General features: G+C 37.9%; 1 protein-coding gene across 1 annotated transcript in view; it reads right to left on the bottom strand.

Moving 5' to 3' along the window:
- Window positions 1–1,201: 1,201 nt before the first annotated feature.
- Window positions 1,202–22,677, bottom strand: part of kcnn2.L (potassium channel, calcium activated intermediate/small conductance subfamily N alpha, member 2 L homeolog) — a 122,148-nt gene continuing 100,672 nt past the window's right edge. The window contains exons 6-8 of the mRNA XM_018264317.2: window positions 8,909–9,036; window positions 4,348–4,417; window positions 1,202–1,786 (exon numbers count right to left, since the gene is read on the bottom strand). Of these exons, the coding sequence (XP_018119806.1) occupies window positions 1,499–1,786; window positions 4,348–4,417; window positions 8,909–9,036 (486 nt within the window). The 3' untranslated portion in view covers window positions 1,202–1,498. The remainder of the gene's footprint in view (window positions 1,787–4,347; window positions 4,418–8,908; window positions 9,037–22,677) is intronic.

Genomic DNA, 22,677 nt, shown 5'->3' on the forward strand with positions numbered 1-22,677 from the left:
TTATACCAATAGTTGTTGTTCAAGCTGTTGCAGTAGAAAAAATATAAATAGAATGTTCACAGAATAAGGCACTGTTTTTTTTTTTAACGTTTCCCATGTAAGTCATAAAATGGCATCAAATTTGATCAGAATCAGTTCAAATAAATCAAAATAGTAATTAAATATAAACAATATATGACACGTCCAGAAATTATAGTGATTTGGCTGCTGAACAATGATAAACACCATATTAAGGTAAGAGTGTCAGCAGACAGAATAGCTCGCAAAGATGATTTTTTTAGCCCACATTCTTCCAAAGATCTACATAGACCTCTTTGTACAAAATCATCGTTTGTTGTAATCTGGCCCCCAAACATGTGCAAGATTGAATACTGGGCACTTGGCATGGTAATTGTGAACAAAAATGTATTAGGGCATTTTGTGTTTTCAATAAGTAGTAATTACAGTCCCTGTAGAGTGACCAATAATACCCTATTCAGTCAAGCAGACAATTATGTGCAGCAGAGGCACTCACTTATGACTTAGCTCAATGTAACTTGACAAGTATAAGTGACTATATGCACATACAGCTTGCAAGGACATGGCTAATGGCAGTGGGTTTCATCTTTAGATATGTAGTTTCCTAGAGAATTAATTATTTAGGTCTAAGGAAGCACAAAAATAATGTTTATATTTTTCAAATCCTTCACAAAAGAATTGTCCCAAAATACTATTATTTCCATATTACAATTTGGCTGCAATTATCCTAACCAATTAAAATGTCAGATTATGTTGGAAAAATATACTTTATTTAGTTTAGTGTTGGATATTTAAATGAAAACAATATTTTGGTTTAGGTTCATTTTCATGTTAAGAATTTGGTAAATCCACTGTGAAAAATCCTTGAATTTTGCAGAATAAGAGAATTTTAAATTTAGGGGCAGATTTATCAAAGTGTGTGATTAGAGCTCACCACAGACTAACTAACTTTCTATTCCTTTCAAGGGATTTTTAGAATCATATTTATCAGTGGGTGAAAGTTAAAGTTCACTCTTTGATAAATAAAATTCTAAAAGGCGTGGATAGAAAGTGAGTGTTTTTTTCTGTGATGAGCTCTAATCTCACATTTTGGTATATCTACCCCTTAGTGTATCCATAATTGTATCATAACAAACACAAGGCTAATAGGTAGTCCTGAGTGTCAACTAAAATAACCAAACACTTTTCAGAAATTAAGATTTTATTATACTATATAGTAGTAAAGTCTGAAGTGCAAGAATAAAAAGTTAGTGAAATTACAGAGAAACAATCTATATAGTATGATAGGTGCATTCACTGTGCATCTGAAAGAAATAAAAGAGTTCTCACTCTATTTGGCCTAAAACTTTGTGTTCAGGTTTCCAAGATTCTGACATCAGAACCCAGATAACACTGATTAGAACCATAGGGCTTTACAATAAAAGCTAAATTATTGACCATATGATGGCAAAAAAAGTCTTTTTGGTTAACCTGCTTTCTTCTAGCTACTTTCTGATGAAGTTGGAGGTGCTGTGGACGAGGACCTTCTTCTCCTTGACACAGACCGCGATCGCTCAGCACTGTATGCAACATGCTTGTCATAATTTTGAAGCTGAATTTCAACCAAGTCCCTTTGTTGTTGGCTGATTGTCTGACTAATCAGTCCAGGCAGAGCTTGAATACTTCCAATTAATGTCTCTAGCTTTGTTTCTAAGACAACAATTCTCTTCTCAAAATCTTCACTTCTTTCGTTTAGATCAGAGATCATGTCATACATGATGTTTTGTGTCTAAGAGGAAAGAGGAAACATGAGTTACTGCCATGACTATTCTGATTTTGGGAATATATTTGCACTGGGAAGGCAGCTAAGTCTCACAGACAAGAAATCAAGCTTTAATATTCATATTTAAATATTCATCCATAAAGAATTCTGAGTTACATTTGTCATTTAATGAATTTCAGGACAAAAAAGGTCAAAGACAAGACTTAGAGAGGATCCCAATTAGTGCGTGTATGTGGAATGGAGTCCCGGAACACATTATACAAGCAAATATAGTGAGTAGATTAAGGTAGGGAATAAAGCCTTAGAATAATGCCTTAGAATAATGCCTTAGAAAAAATATCAGAATATATAAAGATATAATATAAGATTATATAAACCCAAGGTATTTATGCTTTTCTCTTATTCTCAGTATGGATCAAGGTATAATAAATGGCTTGGAATATTTATGCCAAAAGTATTCATCTAAACCAAATAAAAACCTAGGAATGTATCTTAGAAAATGCTGGGGAAAATCCATCTGAAAGGGATAAATTGTGTAATCATTTGAGATATCTTGTGCTTCAGTGCACAACACTAGGGAACATAAGGAAAGTTGATTGAGGGTCAAAACTGTTTTTTCTACTACTATGAGAAACTGGATACTGCTTCAGATAAATATCTTTTTGTCTTCCTTTGGATCAGCTAATATAGTAGTTAAGGAAGACAATCTGGAGAACTGTATGTAGGGAATCCGTGCAAAATCATTGCACTTATCCCTGTAAGGGCAGAGAGCCTGTGTCTGTGTGCTGTAAGCTGTTACCTAGCAACCAGCTATTCAGTGCAGTAGGAAGTGACACAGCAGCTAATGAGTGGCAGGCAGGAAAAGGAAGTCACAGAGACTGGCAAAAGAAGAAAGCCTGGCATAGAGAGCTGCGTGGTGAACAGAGAAAGAGGCCAGGGAGCTGCTGGTGGGACTAGAGAGCTGAGAGGCTGCACCAAAGGCATTCATTTGGATTGGGCTGGCACAGGGAAGCCACATACTGTGCCTGGAAAGGCAGGGAGTGTCAGAGAAATACAGACAGGAGGAACAAACAGCAGGAGATTCCTATCTGAGCATCCAAAGGGGCTGGTAATCGCACTGTATGCCTGAATGTGCTGGATTCACCTAAAGAGAGTTCTGAAGTATCCAAAGAGGATTTGTGAGTATCCTGTTTAAAGGGACAGTACCCTAAAGAGCGCTGAAGATAAACAGACTGTGTATTAAAGGACATTAAAGGACTTTACCTTTTTCCTTAGTTAGCTAGACAGATTGTGCTAGCAAGTTAGTAAGTGAGGCCCTATTGCCACCGGTTAGGAGTGCTGCATGTATTAGGTGCCCATTTATTTTATAGAAACCGTTATTTAGTTTAACCAATAGTGTGTGTGTGTGTGTGTGTGTGTGTGTTATTACTGTATTCCTAGTGGGGCCAACCGTAGGTGCATTCCTGGATCCCACTAGGTGGAGGCACTGTGCTTGTAAGTACCAGGTATCCAGTCACTCCCAATACCACTGCGGAGTGGCTCAGATTTGTCCCATGTCATCAGGTAAGCGCCAGACGTGGAGTGTAACACAGACAAAGGGTTGTCAAAAGGGTTACATGTAGCTTACAAAAATAGTGAAAAACATAAAAAGAGGAATGGGAGGAATGGACAATGGCCCACCAGTGTGTCCTGCAATACCAGTGTTTGGAGGAGTCTATACAGTATGTATATATATATATATATATATATATATATATATATATATATATATATATATATATATATATATATATATATATATATATATATATATATATATATATATATATAGGAATTCGATTATCTGGAATTCTATACTTTTTTTTATACAACTGATCTAAACTGCTAAAAAACAGGGAGAAAAAAATGGTTAAGGACACAAAAAATATAAAAACTTCTGTGACTTGTAAATCCTACACTTAAGGAGTTATTTATTAAAGTCTGAATGCCAAAAACTCAAAAAATTTGTGGGTTTTTTTTTACTATAAAATCAGAATTTTCAGGATTTATAATACCCCGAGGATTGAAACGTTTAGAATCTGAAAATCCGGCATCTCAGACCCACCGAAGTTGTATAAAAGTCAATAATAGAAGTCCCGAAAATATCCTGATCTGCGATGGGTTTCGTGCAATAAGATTTTGTGGTTTTCTGGCAACAATCCAAAAAATTAGATTTTTCAGACGGAAAATTCAAACAATTCGTACGATTCAAATTTTCATAGGATGTTCACAATTTTTTCAAATTTTTCCGGAAAATATATTGATAAATAAGGGGAAAATACCCGTGTGTATATTTCAGAAAATAATGAGATTGGATTTTGATAAATAACCCCCTTACAGCTGAATGATCAAATGTGAGACTGAACAGCATGGTTTATTTAAGCTTCTGCATTCCTCCACCTGCTAAGTTCTTACAATAGGGACTGCATGGAAGAACAGGTTAAAATACAAATAATGGGCTTCCCACATTCATAAATGTGCTCCAAATGTGCTCTAAATGGCCAACAATGACATTGACATTCACCAACCTTTGCTAAATCCACCAATGTGTTTGCTTGGTCATTTAACTTTCTCTGTTCCATTTTCACACTGCGCAATCTAATAAAAAAAAAGGTACGTGAGTTTTAGAAGCTTTATAAGGAAGTTCAGGTATGTCAAACTGTGCATGCAAGTTGCAACAGCAAATAATTATATGAGAGATGTCCCGAATTAAGTAATTTCTGCTATGTTCTGGTAGAATGAAATTGCATGCTTCTTTATCACAGCAAAAAAAGAAAGCAGAGGGTAAGATAATGTGATGTCTCCATAGTAAAGTTCATAATGACACTAGCTAATTATAGAAACATTATCTACCTTTCTTCGAATGGAAATAAAGCAAACATTCCTGTAATGTTACTACCATAAAATGTAGACATGGCACATATACAACAGCTGTTGGTATTACAAATCTTGCAAGCAAATACTCTTCCATTGTCTACATGTCATGGTATGACTATTAGCCCTGTTTTAGTCGGAGATGGATTGATTAGGTTAGCATTTGTTGATACCTGATGGAAGAACAGTGATAAGTGAGAGTCAGTTTTATGGAAATAATCCTTTTCTCTGACCAGTGGCTAAAATGAAGGGCTATTTAGTTGGCTCTTTATCACTACGGTAAAACATACCATATTATAATTTGGTCAAGTTGATACTGGATGAATTTATTTTCTCCAAGTATTCCTATTGGAATTTCTACCATAAACATTGAAAATATATAAATGTTGGCTCTGAGGCCCATTTATTAAAGGTCGACTTTTAGTGGTATTAGCAGCTTTTTGAAACCACAATTAAACGTCATTTCGCTAAAACTGCGAATGCCGTGAAAGTTATCAAAAGATCCAAATATAAAAAGTATGAATATAAAAAAAAAGCTAAACAAGGGGCTAATAAATATTACATTCTTTAAAATATAAACATTTTTTAGTTTTTTAAACAATTACTAGTAAAAAAATCCAAAAAGTCTGAATGGTTAATAAAAAAGATCCAATAGGATTGGTGCAGCTACCATTGACTCCTGTGGGACCTCGAGTTTTTCATAGTTTTAGCTGTGGAGGCCTATTTATTGAAGGTTGAATTTAAAGAGTTTAAAAGGTTTTTGAAACCACGACTAAACTCACTTTTTCTAAAAACATGAATGTTATTTAAAGAAACGAATAAAAAAAGTACAAACGGAAATTAATGTGAATGATCTGGGAAAAAATACAAATACCTCTAAAACCTCTAAAAATTCAAGTTTTTCAGACAATTTCTAGCGATGAAAAATCTTGACACCTCTAAAAGTTCAAATTGATTTAAAACAGTCCAATAGGATCAGCGCAGCTCCCATTAACTTCTATAGGACCTCAACAACTATTAACTGGTGAAGTATTATAGATTTTCATTGTTTTACACTTAGGGGCCCATTCACTAAGCTCGAGTCAAGGAATAGAGGAAAAAAACGTCAAATTTCGAATGTTTTTTTTGGCTACTTCGACCATCGAATTGGCTACTTCGACCTTCGACTACAACCTTCGACTTCGAATCGAACGATTTGAACTAAAAATTGTTAGACTATTTAATAGTCGAAGTACTGTCTCTTTAAAAAAAACTTCGACCCCCTAGTTCGCCACCTAAAACCTACCGAGGCCAATGTTAGCCTATGGGGAAGGTCCCCATAGGCTTTACAAGGTTTTTTTGATCAAAGGAATTTTGTTCGATCGATGGATTAAAATCCTTCGAATCGTTCGATTCGAAGGAATTAATCGTTCGATCGAACGATTATTCCTTCGATCGTTCGATCCAACGAATTGCGCTAAATCCTTTGACTTCGATATTCGTAGTCGAAGGACTTCAATTCGGCAGTCGAATAACGAGGGTTAATTAACCCTTGATATTCGACCCTAGGTAAATGTGCCCCCTAATAAATCTAAAAAATTTTTTTTTAAAAAAAAAAAAGTAGGAAAACCACAAATTTTTTGAGATTTGTGGGAAAAAAAATTATTTTGATTGTTAGTAAATGGGCCCCATAATAAATCTAAATTTTTTTTTTTTAGAGTTTAAGAGAAATAAAAAGATTGATCTGTGAAACAAAAAGGAAATTCAACTGTTAGTAAATTGGCCCCTTGGTAAATTATCTCTATTCTACTATGTCTACCCTATCAATACATTTGTCGCTCCTTATTAAGCTCTACATTTTCATATATTGGGTTATATGTACTCAATAATAAAGGAGTTGAACTCAAACCTTAAAGATGTTTTCGAATTCAAGACCTTTCTGTATATCACCTTCCTATAGATTATACTATAAAAGGTACAGTACAGTACACAGACAGAATGATTGTCATTTTTAAATGGTAGGACCGCCAATAATAAGTAAGTTATATTGTTAATAATTCTAATATTTTTTCAAGAAAGTATCAATTTAGCTGCAATGGCCGAGAAACAACTGTAACTTTTTGGCCAGTGAATTTCACTTATCACAGATAAAGATCATGACTGTAGGTTACAAGGTCCCATGGTAGTGTTCATCTAAATAACCCAGAATTTAGTTGGGAGGACAGTAACACATTCTGATGTGTTGTAGGCCCCTCAAGTATAGAATAAGTTAATGATTTCAATAAAGTTAGAGTCCAGCATGCACTTGTAACAGGTCTTCAAAGAGTGAAAGAGCAGCTCATCCAGTGTAACTTACTTCCGTGCTCTAGTTTCATTTTGAAGAAAAATAAAAGACAAAACAAAACAAAAGAAGAACTGTTTATCTTTTCACAGTAATTGTTATACATGTTAGGGCAAATGCAAAAAGAAACACATCATTTTGCTAACAGAAAGGAAAGTTATGTTAGCTCTGTTGAACCACACACAAGGTATAAGAATAATCGTGATTTTCTTTAAATCTCTTTTTATTATGAATAATACAAAACATGGCCCTCCGCTAATATTAGCCACAGAACAAGGTTGTTATCAAAGCAGCTTGTTTTCCACTGCTTTCTAGGACATGAAAGACTGAGGCATGCCTTTATATTGGAAATATAATCTTGGCTTCACCTCAGCACATTGAATGGGCAAAACCAATTTTTCATCTCTGCAGAGTACTCCACGGACCAGTAGTCAAAGAGACCTAGTTATCATTCTGGCATCACATTCTGGGAATTGTAAACAACAGGAACACTAGCAGTTCATTATATTTTCCTAGAGGTATAAATGCTAGGATAATGGCTCTATTTACTCTATAATGCTCAATAGCTGTCATTTTTCTAACAAACCAAGCACGACTACTAATGCTAACAGAAATTTGCAGCAGAAAACTGTGGCAGCAATTTGTTGTCTAAATAAATTCAGTTAAAGTATTGAACGTATTGTATCATTTAATGCAAGTGTGAATAAAGTTCAACATCACATAGTTGTGTGGTGCAACCATCAGAAAACTGCACAGAAACAATAATCATAAGGAAGCAAGTAACTTGCTGGGGGCAATTTATGAATGGGACATACCAAATGACTTATAAATGGGGCATGAGTATATCGGAAAAGCATTATATGGAAGAAAGGCCTATAGCCATGTAAATCATGGGTTGGTGCCAATGGTAGGGGCCCTCAGTGATTATACTCAATTACCTGATACCCTGGGATGGTGCTCCTTGTAACATAAAACTGCACTGGCTCAGGGTTTCTCTGGTAACAGGAGCCCCAGCCTGGGGAATAAGTTAAGGGAATACAATCACTGAGGTGCCAGCAATCCCCAGTGGAACCCTGGAATATCTGCCTTCCTTAGGACTCCTTGCAAAATACTGAAAAATGCTGGAATCAGCCAAAGTATTTTATGTATTGTCCAATATTTAGATACATAATGCTGCTCAATTGTTCTTAAAACAATGATTTAATGTTTATTATAAATATTAACAGACCAGCAATAGTGTCTCTATATAGGTATCAATTAGGTCTCCAAGATGAACAGCAGTTTTGGTTTTTTTTGCATAGGTGTGTACTTAACAATGGCCAGTTTACACATGTCTTGATATAAAACAGTTTATGAAACAGCTCTACTTAGTTACTGTTCCACACTGCTAATATAACTGTGCCATTTCTGATTCCCTTTGCTATTGTCAGTATCTATTACTATGTGTGACTTTTACACTTTCATATTTTATTTGGTTTTGTTTGTGCATAATTAAAAAGCATATTGGAATTTGGAGTGTATTTTTGTGCTTTGAGGGGGTAAGGGAGCAAGTTCCTGCTGCTACTAGGTAGGCATAAGAAATTCACAAGAACTAAGAGGAGTGAAGTAGTGCTTTGTTGTTTAACAGTACAAAAAATATAAAAAAAACACAATTTTGGAAAGTAAAATAATTAAAAGTCAATAAAGATATATCTGACTTAAATTTGGCTTTCAATTCCAGTGGTGCTTATCAAACATACTCATGTCTGGGCCCAGTGGCACTTATAAAGAACCTGCTACAATTACTGAGGGTTGTTCAAGCCATTTAAGTGTATGGGGTATGTAGTACGTACTATACATATAATAGACACACATTGAAAAGAATTTTATAATCAAAAGTAGAAAAACATACTTACTGATGAATAGCCTGCAAAAATTTCCGCTGATGTTTCCTAACTTTTGCGTGGTCTATCTTTTTCACTAGCTTCGTGTTTTTATAGATTAACCATGTTTCCCTGAGAACATTAGCAGCTGCATTTTTCACCTGTTCAAAGCCAAAGAGAATAAGTAATAAGTAACATTTGAGAACTCAAGCTATACAAAAAGATAGTATCATACATGATGTTGTAATTGTTCTGGCATCTGTATTTACAGCTGTTCTGATCGATCAAACAAAAGCAGCATGAAAGAAATGATTGTTCCTGTTCCAAAACTGCCCATGTGAAAAACATTGTCTGCCAAAGAGAAATCAGCAATATACTGTATGTAAGTGCTGAGAACCTTTCTTTAAAAACATATGCATATGTACTTCTGCATATTAGGTCTAACCAAAATAGAACCATGGCATGGAATAATGTACATTTATTAACATTTACTAGTCTGCATTTGGATGTTAGTTTTGGCAATACCATTAGATTCATTAGTGTTGGACTAAATGATTACTAGAGGTCCAATAGACTGGGTTGCATCACATTGAAGAACTCATTTCCAGCTGCATGCCAGTAGATACAAGTCCTACCATGCAATCTTGTAAGTACGTAGGTCAGGCTGACACCAGTCGAAAACAGAGACGTCTGTGAGGCTAGGACTTAAAGGAGCCCTTCTCCATCAAATTCCTTTAGCTATCACAGGGCATTAAGTTTAACATTACTTAAGGGTAAGAAAATAAAAAGTAATTATTAGACAACCATTTGGAGCTTACTTAACAAAAACATATATTGGGCCAATGAAAAAGTAATGTTTTGGTCAAACCTTCGCCCCAAATAGCCCTCAACAACTACAGAAGAACACCTCCGTGTTTAGGAGGAAGAGAAGATACAAGAAACGTTCCCTTTTATCTGCTCTTCCTTTGCATACAGCCTTTTAAGGCCCCCACAGACGCAAAGATTTTCTCTGATGAACGACCGATTTTAGTGCAAACCAACCAATCCGTCAAATTATCATGAGGTTAGTGGGAATCGAACGATTGTGCATCTAACGATTTTTCATCCAACATTGGTCAGAAAATTGATCGGCCAGGTTCTAAAAATTTTCATCAGTCACAGTGAAATCTATCTATTGTCCAATTGTTTGCAGGGCTAAGCAGGCAGCTATCCTCAGTTTTCCAGGCTTCAACTAGACAACATTGCTTGAAATGGTCTTTTCAACTGATGGACAAATCGTACATTTAAATGATCGTTTCAAGATAAGCTCGGTCTTTCGATAATGAAAAGATCTTTTAAAAATCTTTACATCTATAACCAGCAACTTCACTTACTCCCTCACTCCCCCTCTAGGTTTATTAGTTGGGGACATTACACCAAAAATTTCTAATTTTAAATTTTATTTTAAAGCAAGTTTTAATGATCAGACTTATTTAAAGTGGCAATATATTCTTTTTCCAAATACCAAAGGAGAGCTGGCTAACTCAAATGACTACTTGAAATTGTAAGCTGAATTTACATAATATGATCACATGGCTTAAAATATACAGAAGTCTTTGGGCATAAGTATCCCAAATGAGTTCATATTACCATCAGCAATCCGTCTTGAAAAATCAGGACTACTAGGTTTGGTCACACCCTTAGACAACCAAATCTTCACCTCCACCCACTTTTGTGCAAATACTACCATTTGTTGTGAAAAGGAAAATGTAGCCTTTAGGGTTTATTTTAAATATGTCTTAATATGGCTTTCTATCCTGCACTTTCCTTTAACAAAAAGTATATTTTCTTAACTTTCTATTGTCACAGAGATATTGTATTTGGATTTTACTTTTCATGTGTTTAAGCTGCAATATTGCTTGTGTAGAAGCAGTTAAAGAACCCTATAGATTATACATACAGATAGAACACTTTTAATAGTGCTCTCTTCTCCTTAACATAGTGCAACATGACACCATTTTTTCCCACTGTACTGTAATGATATTCCTTTGCAGAAGATTGATGGATGCATCATTACTGCCTCCCTCTCTAGATAATATGTTCTCCCTCAAACCATTTATTGAAAGCTAAGAGGAAAATATACCCTATTCACATATTAACGCGGAATATGTCCCCTTTGTTTTATCTTTATCTGGTTAAAAGCACCCCTTCCCATTTAAAATAATATTTCATTTTGGGGAACAGTGCACATGTATTTCTGAAAGTCTATATTAACTGGTTTATGAGAAATATTATGAGAGAGAGAGAGAGATTAAAAATATACAATCTATATAGAAGGAAAATTCTCTGTATCTGCTTTTTTACCTCCCTTATTCAAGTTTTGACTTATAGACTTGAAAACTTGTAAGTTCTCTGAAGCTTGACCCCATGTACAATGCTCTTATTAAAGTCTATGAAGTGTTCCCTTTGAAGCTGGAAGAAAATAATTGTGTGCATGCCTTAAACTTCCAGCTGACATCAAAGATGCCTTCAAGCTGATACCCATCAAACCAAGCATTTGGCACATTTGTGATATCAAACAAGGGCATTGCTTCTGTTTCTCTGCTTGCCCAGTATATCACTATTTATAGCATACTGGCAACTCAACAACATCATCTTGTGTTACTTTGCATACCTTGCATGAGACAGAATCTACTAAACTAAATCACATTGATCCATATTTACATTCTAGTGTAATAAGATCATTTTATTACAGGAAGAACCTTCTTATGCTAGTGTAAAATAAGGGCCAGCTGCTGCCTGCTATGGGAATCATTTGCACTAGGAATATAGATAGAGTTGCTATGTACAGTATCTCCCATTCACTGTTGTGTTGCACACTCCTTCCAACATAAATTTTAAATTTTTTTAATATTCTTAATACTGCAGGTGCTTATTTGAACATTCTATTATCTCAATTTAATATACAATAGAACCTATTCATGTGTTATTTTTTTATAACTCAAATGCATATTATAACCTTGAGCAGTATTAATGTATATGGCTAGCAGAGGTCCAATTGTATTAAAGTGGTCCTGAAATATTGCTTAATATCAATGTCTGTTATGCTATGCTTCCACCCACCCAACATCTGCTAACTGTGATGAGGACTAGTGAATGTGTGGAACCTGAGAGCTCTGAGCTAGATAAAGGGGGGTATTGCAGCAGCTTTTAAGCCCTCTCAGCTTTTCAGCATGTGCACTGCAGCCACCTGTGTAGCCTAACCTAAATTGAGGGTTGTCAGGGCAGGCACACCAGCCACAAGGATGCCTCAAGAAGGAGGGCATGAATTTAAAGTGGACCTGTCACCCAGACACAAAAATCTGTGTAATAAAAGTCCTTTTCAAATTAAACATGAAATCCAATTTCTATTTTTTATTAAAGCATTCATAGCTGTTGTAAGCTCATTTAATCAAATATTGTCTGCCCCTCCCCTAGAGGTGGGGCAGACAATTACTTTCACTTTCCATTCAGCACTTCCTAGATGTCACTGCTCTCCACACATTTCCCCGTTCTCTTCAACATGTAATTGTATAACCAGTGCATGGGGATGGACATCGGGTCCCCCATTCCGGTTGCACAAACAAGATTCTGAGATGACGCAAGGCTTTCCTTAAAAGCAGTGTCCACAAAATGGCTGCTGCTTGCTTGCTATCATTTTGAATTCCCAGACTGAAGGAAACAAGATTCAAATAATTTATATAGTGTAATTAAAGTTAATTTTGCTTGACTAATGTGATAAAATAGGATTTGGAATAATTTTTTTGGGTGACGGGTCCCCTTTAATTTTCCTGCCTGCTAGAGAAAGTGGGGCAGGCAGCAACAGCAGCAATGCATACTAGTAAACTATTATAGGGAGGTGGATGACAGCAGGCACCCCGGGGGGGGGGGGGTAGACCACAAGGTTATCCTCCTGTATCCCAAAAGGCTGAGCCTGTTTAGATCTTATCAGACGCTACAATATTTCCTAAGTGGTTTCTACAGGATCATGCAGGGCTGTGGACTCAGCTACCTTATATATCTTATGTACCTAAAAACAGCCAGTTAGAACATTACATACAACGGGTCAGTTACTACTGCCACTGCTGCAAGTGCCTGCACTGCTATGGGGTTAAAAAGCATGCCCCTAGTGCTTATTCGTTTTGGACTTGCGTCATGTGTGCTCTGCACCTTGTGTTAGATTAAAAATACAAGGCTGTGTTGAGGCCTGCCCTCAACAATAAGTAAAGGATGGGAGGGGGTACTTGTATGTGCACCAACCCCACCCACCCTTCATGAATACAAAGCTACTAAGAGCAAGCAGCACTCTGTGTTCATAGTGGGAACTATTCAGGAGCAAAAGACCTGCAGAAATTTAGATTACAAGGTAGGGCTTAAGTAAATGACGTACACAGTTCTTATATAAGATTAATGTAAAGGAACCTTTTAAAGGAAAACTATACCCCCAAAATGAATACTTAAGCAACAGATAGTTTATATCAAATTGAATGACATATTAAAGAATCTTACCAAACTGGAATATATATTTACATAAATATTGCCCTTTTACATCTCTTGCCTTGAACCACCATTTTGTGACTCTATCTGTGCTGCCTCAGAGATCACCTGACCAGAAATACTACAACACTAACTGTAACAGGATGAAGTGAGGAAGCAAAAGGCAGAACTCTGTCTGTTAATTGGCTCATTTGACCTTACATGTGGTTTGTATGTGTGCACAGTGAATCGTACGATCTCAGGGGGCGGCCCTTATTTTTTAAAATGGCAATTTTCTATTTATGATTACCCAATGGCACATACTACTAAAAAAGTATATTATTATGATAATGGTTCATTTACATGAAGCAGGGTTTTACACATGAGCTGTTTTACTCCGTATCTTTTAATAGACACCTACATTGTTTGGGGGGTATAGTTTTCCTTTAAGTGAGAAGGATCAGCACCGAATAGTGGTTAATGGTTAAACAAACAGTATAACTGGCTTTTTATATGGCTCTTGATATTTCTGATGTTTCTAACAAAACAAACAAGGGAAGAAAGAGATTTAAACAAAAACAAAACTTGTTTGACCTTCATGACTTAGTATGGCGTTTCTTCAAAACATTTAAATTGCTTAGCTATTAAAAGCACTAAACTGATCACCTTGCAATTTCATGGTACATCTGCTTTCGCCAATACAGTCTCATCAAGTATCCAGTCATAATCACACCCAAATTAAACAAATTCTAAAACATTATTTCACAGATTCTTTGTCAGTTAATGCAATTTTAACCACGGAAATTCTTCTTCCATCTTCCTCAGTTGAATTAGCCTGAGAGCCACATGAACTTCCATTAATCCAAATTCCCCATTTATTGTTAATGAATATAAAAGTTAGTTCCTTGAAGTCAGCCAAAACACAGTATTTGTTACACAATGTGTCATGTTAGTGTTAATTCTGTAGCGTCACTAATACTATTGAAATGCACTGTGCTTAGAAGTACAGTACAGGTATGGGACCTGTTATTCAGAATGCTCGGGACCTGGGGTTTTCCAGATAACGGATCTTTCCGTAATTTGCATCTCCATACAGTACATATACTAAAAATAATTCAAAAACAAAATAAACCCAATAGGCTAATTGGTTTAGTAATTTCTATCTTGGTTTACATCAAGTACAAGGTACTGTTTTATTATTACAGAGAATAGGGAAGATTGTAACATACTTACCGTGATCTTCCTTTCCTGTACGAACTCCATGTCAGTACTAACTGGGTTAGCCCCTCCCCCATGCTCCCATCAGAAGGACCCTCCCCAAGTCTTTAAAGACCGGCCACACCCACCTACCGGCGTCTTTGTAACAAGCTTCTAAAATCACTTGAAAAAGGGCGGGCCGTACTGACATGGAGTTCGTACAGGAAAGGAAGATCACGGTAAGTATGTTACAATCTTCCCTATTCCCTTTACGAACTCCATGTCAGTACTAACTGGGACGTAGCAAGCTAGTATTTTCCCAGTGGGAGGGTAATAGGCTCTTAACAAGAATCTGTAGCCATAGATGGCAAGACTTTGAAGAGACCAATCATGCAACTTCTATAAGTGAATGTTAAGATTCCCGGTGAAAGCTCAAGAATAAGTGACAGGGATAAGAATAGTCTTATATCATAGGCTCTATACCCCAGAAAAAGAGACGTTAGCCCAGCGTCAGTGTGAGGAAAAGATGAATTCCATAACAGCTTGACTCTTCCAGAAGAAAAAGAGAGAGAGGGATGAAGACCTCCCTTCACCTGGCAAACTCAACAGTTTAAAATACTTACTCTCCTACTCACCAGAAAGCATCCATCACATGTATGCTTAGTTTCAGTGCAGATTTGTAAAGCACCTGTAAAAAACACTTGGTAGGAGTTAGAATCCCAAACAGACCCCTTTGTATGTGTGGCCTGTTTAGAATATAAACAAAAGTGCCGGGCATAAAATGCACAATGAGGCATACTTGAGGCATGTACTTGATGTACTTGAGGCATGTACTTACTCTCCTACTCACCAGAAAGCATCCATCACATGTATGCTTAATTTCAGTGCAGATTTGTAAAGCACCTGTAAAAAAACACTTGGTAGGAGTTAGAATCCCAAACAGACCCCTATGTATGTGTGGCCTGTTTAGAATATAAACAAAAGTGCCGGGCATAAAATGCACAATGAGGCATACTTGAGGCATGTACTATAATGCCTAACTATCTGATTGGCTAGCAATTAGATCTGCTCTAACTGGAAAGCAAACCCAGAGAACAGGGACATGGGAACCTGAAACTTATCTGGGGTGAGAATTACTTACTCCGTGTATGATCCTTACGATGGAAACACTGGTACCAACCACTAGAAGATAATGCCAGATGGAGACAGGGCAATTACCTGAAGAATAAAACCCCAGTTGGATGGCAGAGCATAGCCTTGTGAGACATAGAACTGGTAACCCCTAGAGGATTTCGGAGTCAGAATAAAATAACCCAAGCAATACTATGATAGCCACAAGACTCACATAGGCAGGTTGTAGAGTAACCTGGAGAGATGCTCAGAGTCTCATGAGACCAATCAGATTTCCTCCTTCCAGCAAAGGAACATGTGTAGATGTAGGAAATTCAACCATCCTATATCATGCGAACTTCCTCAATGTTCTGCATTATTAAAATGGCAGGGGTTAGCCCTGCAGCCATATGTCTTTTGTGTCAGTGTGTTCCTCACATTGACTATATTTGAGGTAGCTGAATCCTCTTACCTTGAGTACCAGGCTGCCCACCATTGGGCATGCAGAGGATGTGCGTAGGCATCAATTGCTCAAGTACTTAGGACTGGACTGATCATAAGGATGTTTGAGTAACATCAGAAGGCTTCCAATCCACCAGACTAGACCTACTGTGTTAGATGAATGAACCTCCTGTCAGATGACCGAGACTTGCCGGGTCAGATACTAGGTCCAGTAAACTAGACCTAATGGGATAGGTGAACCAGACCTACAAGGAAAGGTGAACCATCCTACCGAGAAAGGTGAACCATCCTACCGGGAAAGGTGAACCATCCTACCGGGAAAGGTGAAACATGCAGACTGTGAACTATGCCCACGCTATACACGCTGAACTGGGACAATTTCGGTACCGATGACTTAATTTCCCCAGTTATGCACCAATGAAATAGAAGTAAGAGAAGTGCACACACCTCAAGAAATGCAAGACTGATAAAATCTTTAAGACAGTCTTTAAGATGTTCTGTTGTGAGGCAATAAAATGGATAGAACCTGTAGGTATGTAACCGTGACGATGCAGATTCCATACTGGTGGTTCAGGAGGACACCGATATAAAGAGAGGGAAGAATCAACACTCACTAGATGCTTCCATCATTTGCAGTCTAAATCAGTACCCATATGGTATGCAGAACAGCTAGCCTCAAAACATGGATACTCCATTTTTTTTTTTTTTTTTTATCTAGGAGACTAGACAAACAAATGGACAACTGACTAAGTCTGTCTTCTAGACACAGAGCAGAAACCTGGCTTTTGGGCCACAGAGATGTTCTGTTTTGCTGGTAGTATGACTTAAACCACAACAGCGATGTTCAGCCTGTATCATATTTTATACCACGGCAATCTAACTGCCAGGAGAGCTTATATAGGTAAGATTTAATAACAATTAAACTTAGCGATGCAACCCTAGTGACTGAACAAAGGTCATCTCCGAGGGGTGTGATGTGTGTGTTATGACAGTAGGTTTATTAGTAGTATGTGTCAATGCATAATTCTGTGTGGCAGTCACCACCTACGGCCCTTAGGAGGGACTAAGGAGCTATCCAGCTAAGGGCACAATCGGGTCTGGACCTCCAGGTACAGACATGGACGTAACTACTGAAGAAGCAGACCCCGCGGCTGCAGGGAGCCCAGGAGGCATAGGGGCCCCATGAGGCCAAAATAATGCTTTATCTCAACATGCATTAGCCATGCACATATATGCAGATGGCCCATACACATATACATATATGTATACATATATACTGACATATATACACACACACACACACGCATGATACGCACACATGTAAGACTCTTATGCAGAACACTTACACGCTACAGTTAACCATTGGTTAAGCATTCATTCTGAAGGTATTGGCTTTCTTAGGATAAGCATACTTCTCGGATGATTAGACGACTTAGTCTTATATAAAGCCACCATAAGTGATCCTTTAGAGACCACCAACAGGGTGTAGAGCCATGGTGCTAGCATGTATTAAGCCACATGTATTGTAATGGCAGATTATTACATAGGCCTCTGTTGAGGACCTAGAGATACTGCTCTCTGAGAGTATACTGACCAACCCCAGAGCTCCAGCTATGGATATTGAATAATACTGCCTATTTGACCGGAATAAGGAGCAAACTGCCTTGGCCCTCCAGTAATGCCGACAGTGAATTGCAACACAAAACAGGGAAAAACTTGCAGAGAAGGGCCCCAAACATTGTGTTGTACAATTAATACCTGTAATCCATATAGCAGACAGGCTTAGCCGTTCCTGCTGTGTATATCAGAAACAATATGTAAACTCACCTAGCACAGGGAGAACATCAACCTGATACAATTCCATGTTTAATTGAATTAAATAATACCTTAACATAGAAGAATGCATTGTATTATAAGACATTCAGATGTAAGTGTATTAGATCCTGCAAAGCAAAGATACAATCACAGCAACATGTTATACATAGTTTGAATTAGCTGCTGTTTAGAGCAAGCATACAGTATATCAAAGCCTAGCCGCCAGCCCAGGGATGCATTCATAAGGGCTACTGGTTCCAGGAGAGCAATACTGGAGAGCAATACTGATTCCAGAAATAGCAAAAACCTCAGCACATCACCTCACAGAACAAATAGCAGCATTCATTAGGGCTATTGTTGTCAGGTATGCAAATGTACAGGACTCAGTACACTGTAGTTTTGCATAGGATAGTGTTAGCCACTAGAACTATTGGAATAAAGTGAGCAATTAGCCAGAACTCAGCATACACTGCTGGTTTCAGGTGAGCAAAAGGTCAGAGCCTTGCACAGTGCAGATCAGCAAAGGATTAGCTCAGTACACTTCAGAACAGAATATGAACATGTTCCTTACCTGTAGCTCCTAATGCCAGGCTGTAAGTAGGTCTCTAATGCCACATATTGCAGGACACCAGGTTCATTGTTAACAGGCCTCACAAGTTTACTGATAGCAGTACTTACCTGAGGCTGCTGGACAGAGTTTCCAGTCTGCAGAGTTAGAGAGTGGGCGGGGCCATCTCCACTTGCTATAGCTGGCAGTTGCACAGGAATCACCTGATTATACTCAGCTGGTGTCTGCACATACAGAGGAATCCCATAATTGTGTTCAATGGGGGGATCACTTTACCAGTGGAACCCGCTGATTAAACTCAGGTGCTGTCTGCAGAAGCAGGTAACCAAAAGCAACTGCTGTGGTTACACAGAGGCAAATTGGATAATTGGTATCGCCTAACAGAGCCATGCACCGTTTCTAGCTGAAACCTATAAGGCGGACATTTTTTTTTTTTTTTTTTTTTAAATGACCTCCACCTTAGGAAAGTCTGCTGAGGGAGGCAGCTGGCCATGGAACCTGCCCTCCATTTAAAAGACAAGAAAAACAAAAGAAAAACAGGAGGCAGTAAGGCTCAGGCCCCTAACTAATTTTGCCTAATAGGCTGACCCTTTAACTGCCGCCTCCCTCGCCCATCCGTAAAAATAAAGGGTGTGTAGGGGCCACATACACCACTGCCCCTGGACGCCTTTTGGGCAGGTCAGGAGGGCACACCGGATGGGGGGACAAGCACTTGCCGTCGAATGCTCTGACAGCAATACAGAAACGCAACTGAAACACAGGCAGACCAGGAGTAGCAAACATTGCACACCAGTGCCTTACCTGATCCAGAAGCTGAAGCACAGACGACTCCAGGATATGAGGCCGAGTGCTGGGGAACAAAAGGTCCCATGGACCAAAAACCCCTGTCCCTAGGACGCCTTATGGGCAGGCCTATGCTTTCCCAAGGTTAAAAGAAAACCATTTTTGCTTCCGATGAGAGCAAAATGAGAAGGAAAAAAAGACGCCGGTAGGTGGGTGTGGCCGGTCTTTAAAGACTTGGGGAGGGTCCTTCTGATGGGAGCATGGGGGAGGGGCTAACCCAGTTAGTACTGACATGGAGTTCGTAAAGGGAAAAAGCAAATCATTTTTAAAAATAGTTTTCCAAATAACAGATCCAATTCACAGACCAAGAATAGTATGAGTTGAAACTAAACTTAATATGGGCCCTCCAATATGTCACAGAAACTGCAGCAACATTAACAGCAAAAATATATCCCAAACAGATAAAAAGGCATGTGAATGCAATTGTATGCATGAAGCTCCTATTGGTTTCAGTCTGATGACCAGGAACATACATTGGTATTTTATGGTCCCCTTTCTGTCCAATGGCTTTATAAACTTCATTGTGTGACAGTATCATTTTCACAACTGTTTCCCTGAAGATGTATGGAAAAGTTTGGACAACAATTTTCTGATTTCCTACAGGCAAACTTTCAGAATTATGGAAGCTCTAGTTATGCAATTCTGTATTTGTTATGGTTGCTGAATATGATACATGTCCATTTGTAATGTGTTTCACTCTAAATTACACTCCTTCTAGTCTCTGCTGGGCAGATCATGTGATCCCAGGCCTTTTACAAGTAACAGGCCTCAGAAACTAGAAAAGAACATTTCGGGCCACACACATACAACTTCAAATAACTGATGCTTTACTGGTTCTACAGTTTCTTGGTGTATATTCACACATTGCATCTCATGGCATGTACCAGAGGCCTTCCCTACACTCAATACAAAGTTTTAACTGGAGAACACGACTTGCCCTTCCTTCCTAAAGAAGTACCACAACAGCTCCTTGGTAGAAAGCATGACTGTATGTGCTCTTCTATCCATCTGCTGTCTGACAAGCCCGCACTGAGTTGTAATATCTTACTGACTACTATGTAATATGTTAGAAGTGGCATTAAGTTGGCATCTCCCCACAGAGACTCAAGTTCCAAGCGCTACTTTTGGGATACAAGCAAGTGACTTCCTCACCATCATTGTGTAGCACTTAATTTCCTTCTTACAAATTATATATCCACAAACAGACCTTATTCACACATTTTTTCCAGGAATACTTTGTCCTGATGATGACTATGCATACTAGTGATAAGGGAACCATTTGATTCCTCGTCCCTAGGAAACAAGCCAAATCAAGGTCTCGTACATGCTGTACTTGTGTTTCTGAGTTACACCAGACAATTACATTGTTATTCCTCTATAATAACCAATAGAAAAGAGAATCACTAGTCTGGACAAGATATGAAATTTATAATTTGCCTGAGTTTATCTCCCTGAAAATACAGAATTTGCCTGCAAAAAATACAATATCTGTCTTCAGAACATACAGACGGATAAGCTATATTACATCTTTACAAGTGCCTGCTCCAATAGAGATTAAAATATAAAATCTGAAAAATGTATAGAAAGATAAAGACATCCAATAATTCTCCAGTTGCAGCACAAACTAGGGTTCACTCACTACTGTCCATGTTGAGAGCACTTGTGACTCAGACAATAGCTTGCACAGGTGCAGCGGTGTTGGCTACAACTTAAAGGAACAGTTCGGTGTAAAAATAAAAACTGGGTAAATAGATAGGCCGTGCAAAATTCTAATATAGTTAGTTAGGCAAAAATGTAATGTATAAAGGCTGGAGTGACTGGATGTCTAATATAATATTCAGAACACTACTTCCTGTTTTTCAGTTCTCTAACTCTGAGTTAGTCAGCAAGTCACTGATTGGTTACTGCCTGTTTACCAATCAGTGGAAACCAAGAGATCTGCAAAGCAGGAAGTAATGTTCTGGCTATTATGTTAGACATCCAGTCACTCCTGCCTTTATACATTGCATTTTTGGCTAACTAACTATATTAGAAACATTTTTTATTTTGCACAGCCTATCTATTTACCTAGTTTTAATTCCTTTAAAGGCTGCCATGGCCAGGCATTAAATACAGGCCCTCTTGCCATTGTTGCTTCCTTGCTTGTGTGGCTTTGTAATGACTGTAGCACAATATATTCCCGATTCTTTTTATAATGTTACAAAGACAAAGAGAATGAGCTTTGTATAAAAAGTGGAGGGTGCAATGTGCAATTGTAAAAGTAATACATATTTTAATGGTGATAGAGTATGAAACATATTAATGGAGTAGAACAGGGAGAAATAAAAGATGAATGTCTTTCATTACTCCGTTATGGACTAAGGATCATTTGCTTGCTTATTTCCATTCAATACAAAGCCCACTCACTAAATAACAGGCCATATTTTTTAGCTTGATCCCACTATATAAACTCAACTTTCTGCTTTCCTTTTATACTCTTTCATGCAAACAGTATATTAATTTCTTTCCCTGTCAGATTTGGTGCTTACATTATCTGAGTTTATTTTTAAGTGGATGTTTTTCTCTCTGCCTTTAGATCCTATTTGATGTTTAGATTTGCACTTAGAAATGAATAACTTCCACCCATTGAAATATAAACTTCTAAAATCAATCACCCATTAATAAATACTGTACATTTTATAGATAGAACCAGTGTATGATATAAAACTCCTTACTAGTGTAGCGCTATAGTAAACTGACTTGTGCTAGGGCAGTTTAAGCTACTTTCCTTGGTGGGCTAAGACCACCGATGAGCTCTCTTTCTCAGGGGTAAGCCCTCGCAGCGGGGTGGAGGCAAGGGTGTAGTGTAACTGTAACCTGAGGGCGCCAGTAGTTATTTAACAGTTGAACCAAGAACAGTATTTATTGAACTATAGCACAGAGATCATTTAGCACATTGATCCACAATGGAGTATAGAACATACACAGCAGCATAAAGGAAGCATATACTCACAGCACGTATAGGCTGAATCCCCACAGACTAGGGAATATACAGCAGAGAGTAAATTGACAGCATGTGATGGGTATTGCCCAGTTTTCAGGATATCTTCCAGTGGCAGACTAGGGGAACTCCTGACATCCCTATCTCAACACTTGGTTCCCTACTCTGGGTCAGTAATACCCTGGGATCTTAATCCCTCTAATCTCCTCGAAGGAGCCTTTAGCTGCTCAACTAAATAACCTCTCTATCACTCCTAGAGTGATCTATAAAACGAGTATAGCTGTCTAATTACTAGGGCCAAGGCACCTAGGGTCAGCACTACCCATTCCCTTC

This window comes from Xenopus laevis, chromosome 1L, assembly GCF_017654675.1.
Source record: "Xenopus laevis strain J_2021 chromosome 1L, Xenopus_laevis_v10.1, whole genome shotgun sequence".
NCBI classification, from domain to species: domain Eukaryota; kingdom Metazoa; phylum Chordata; class Amphibia; order Anura; family Pipidae; genus Xenopus; species Xenopus laevis.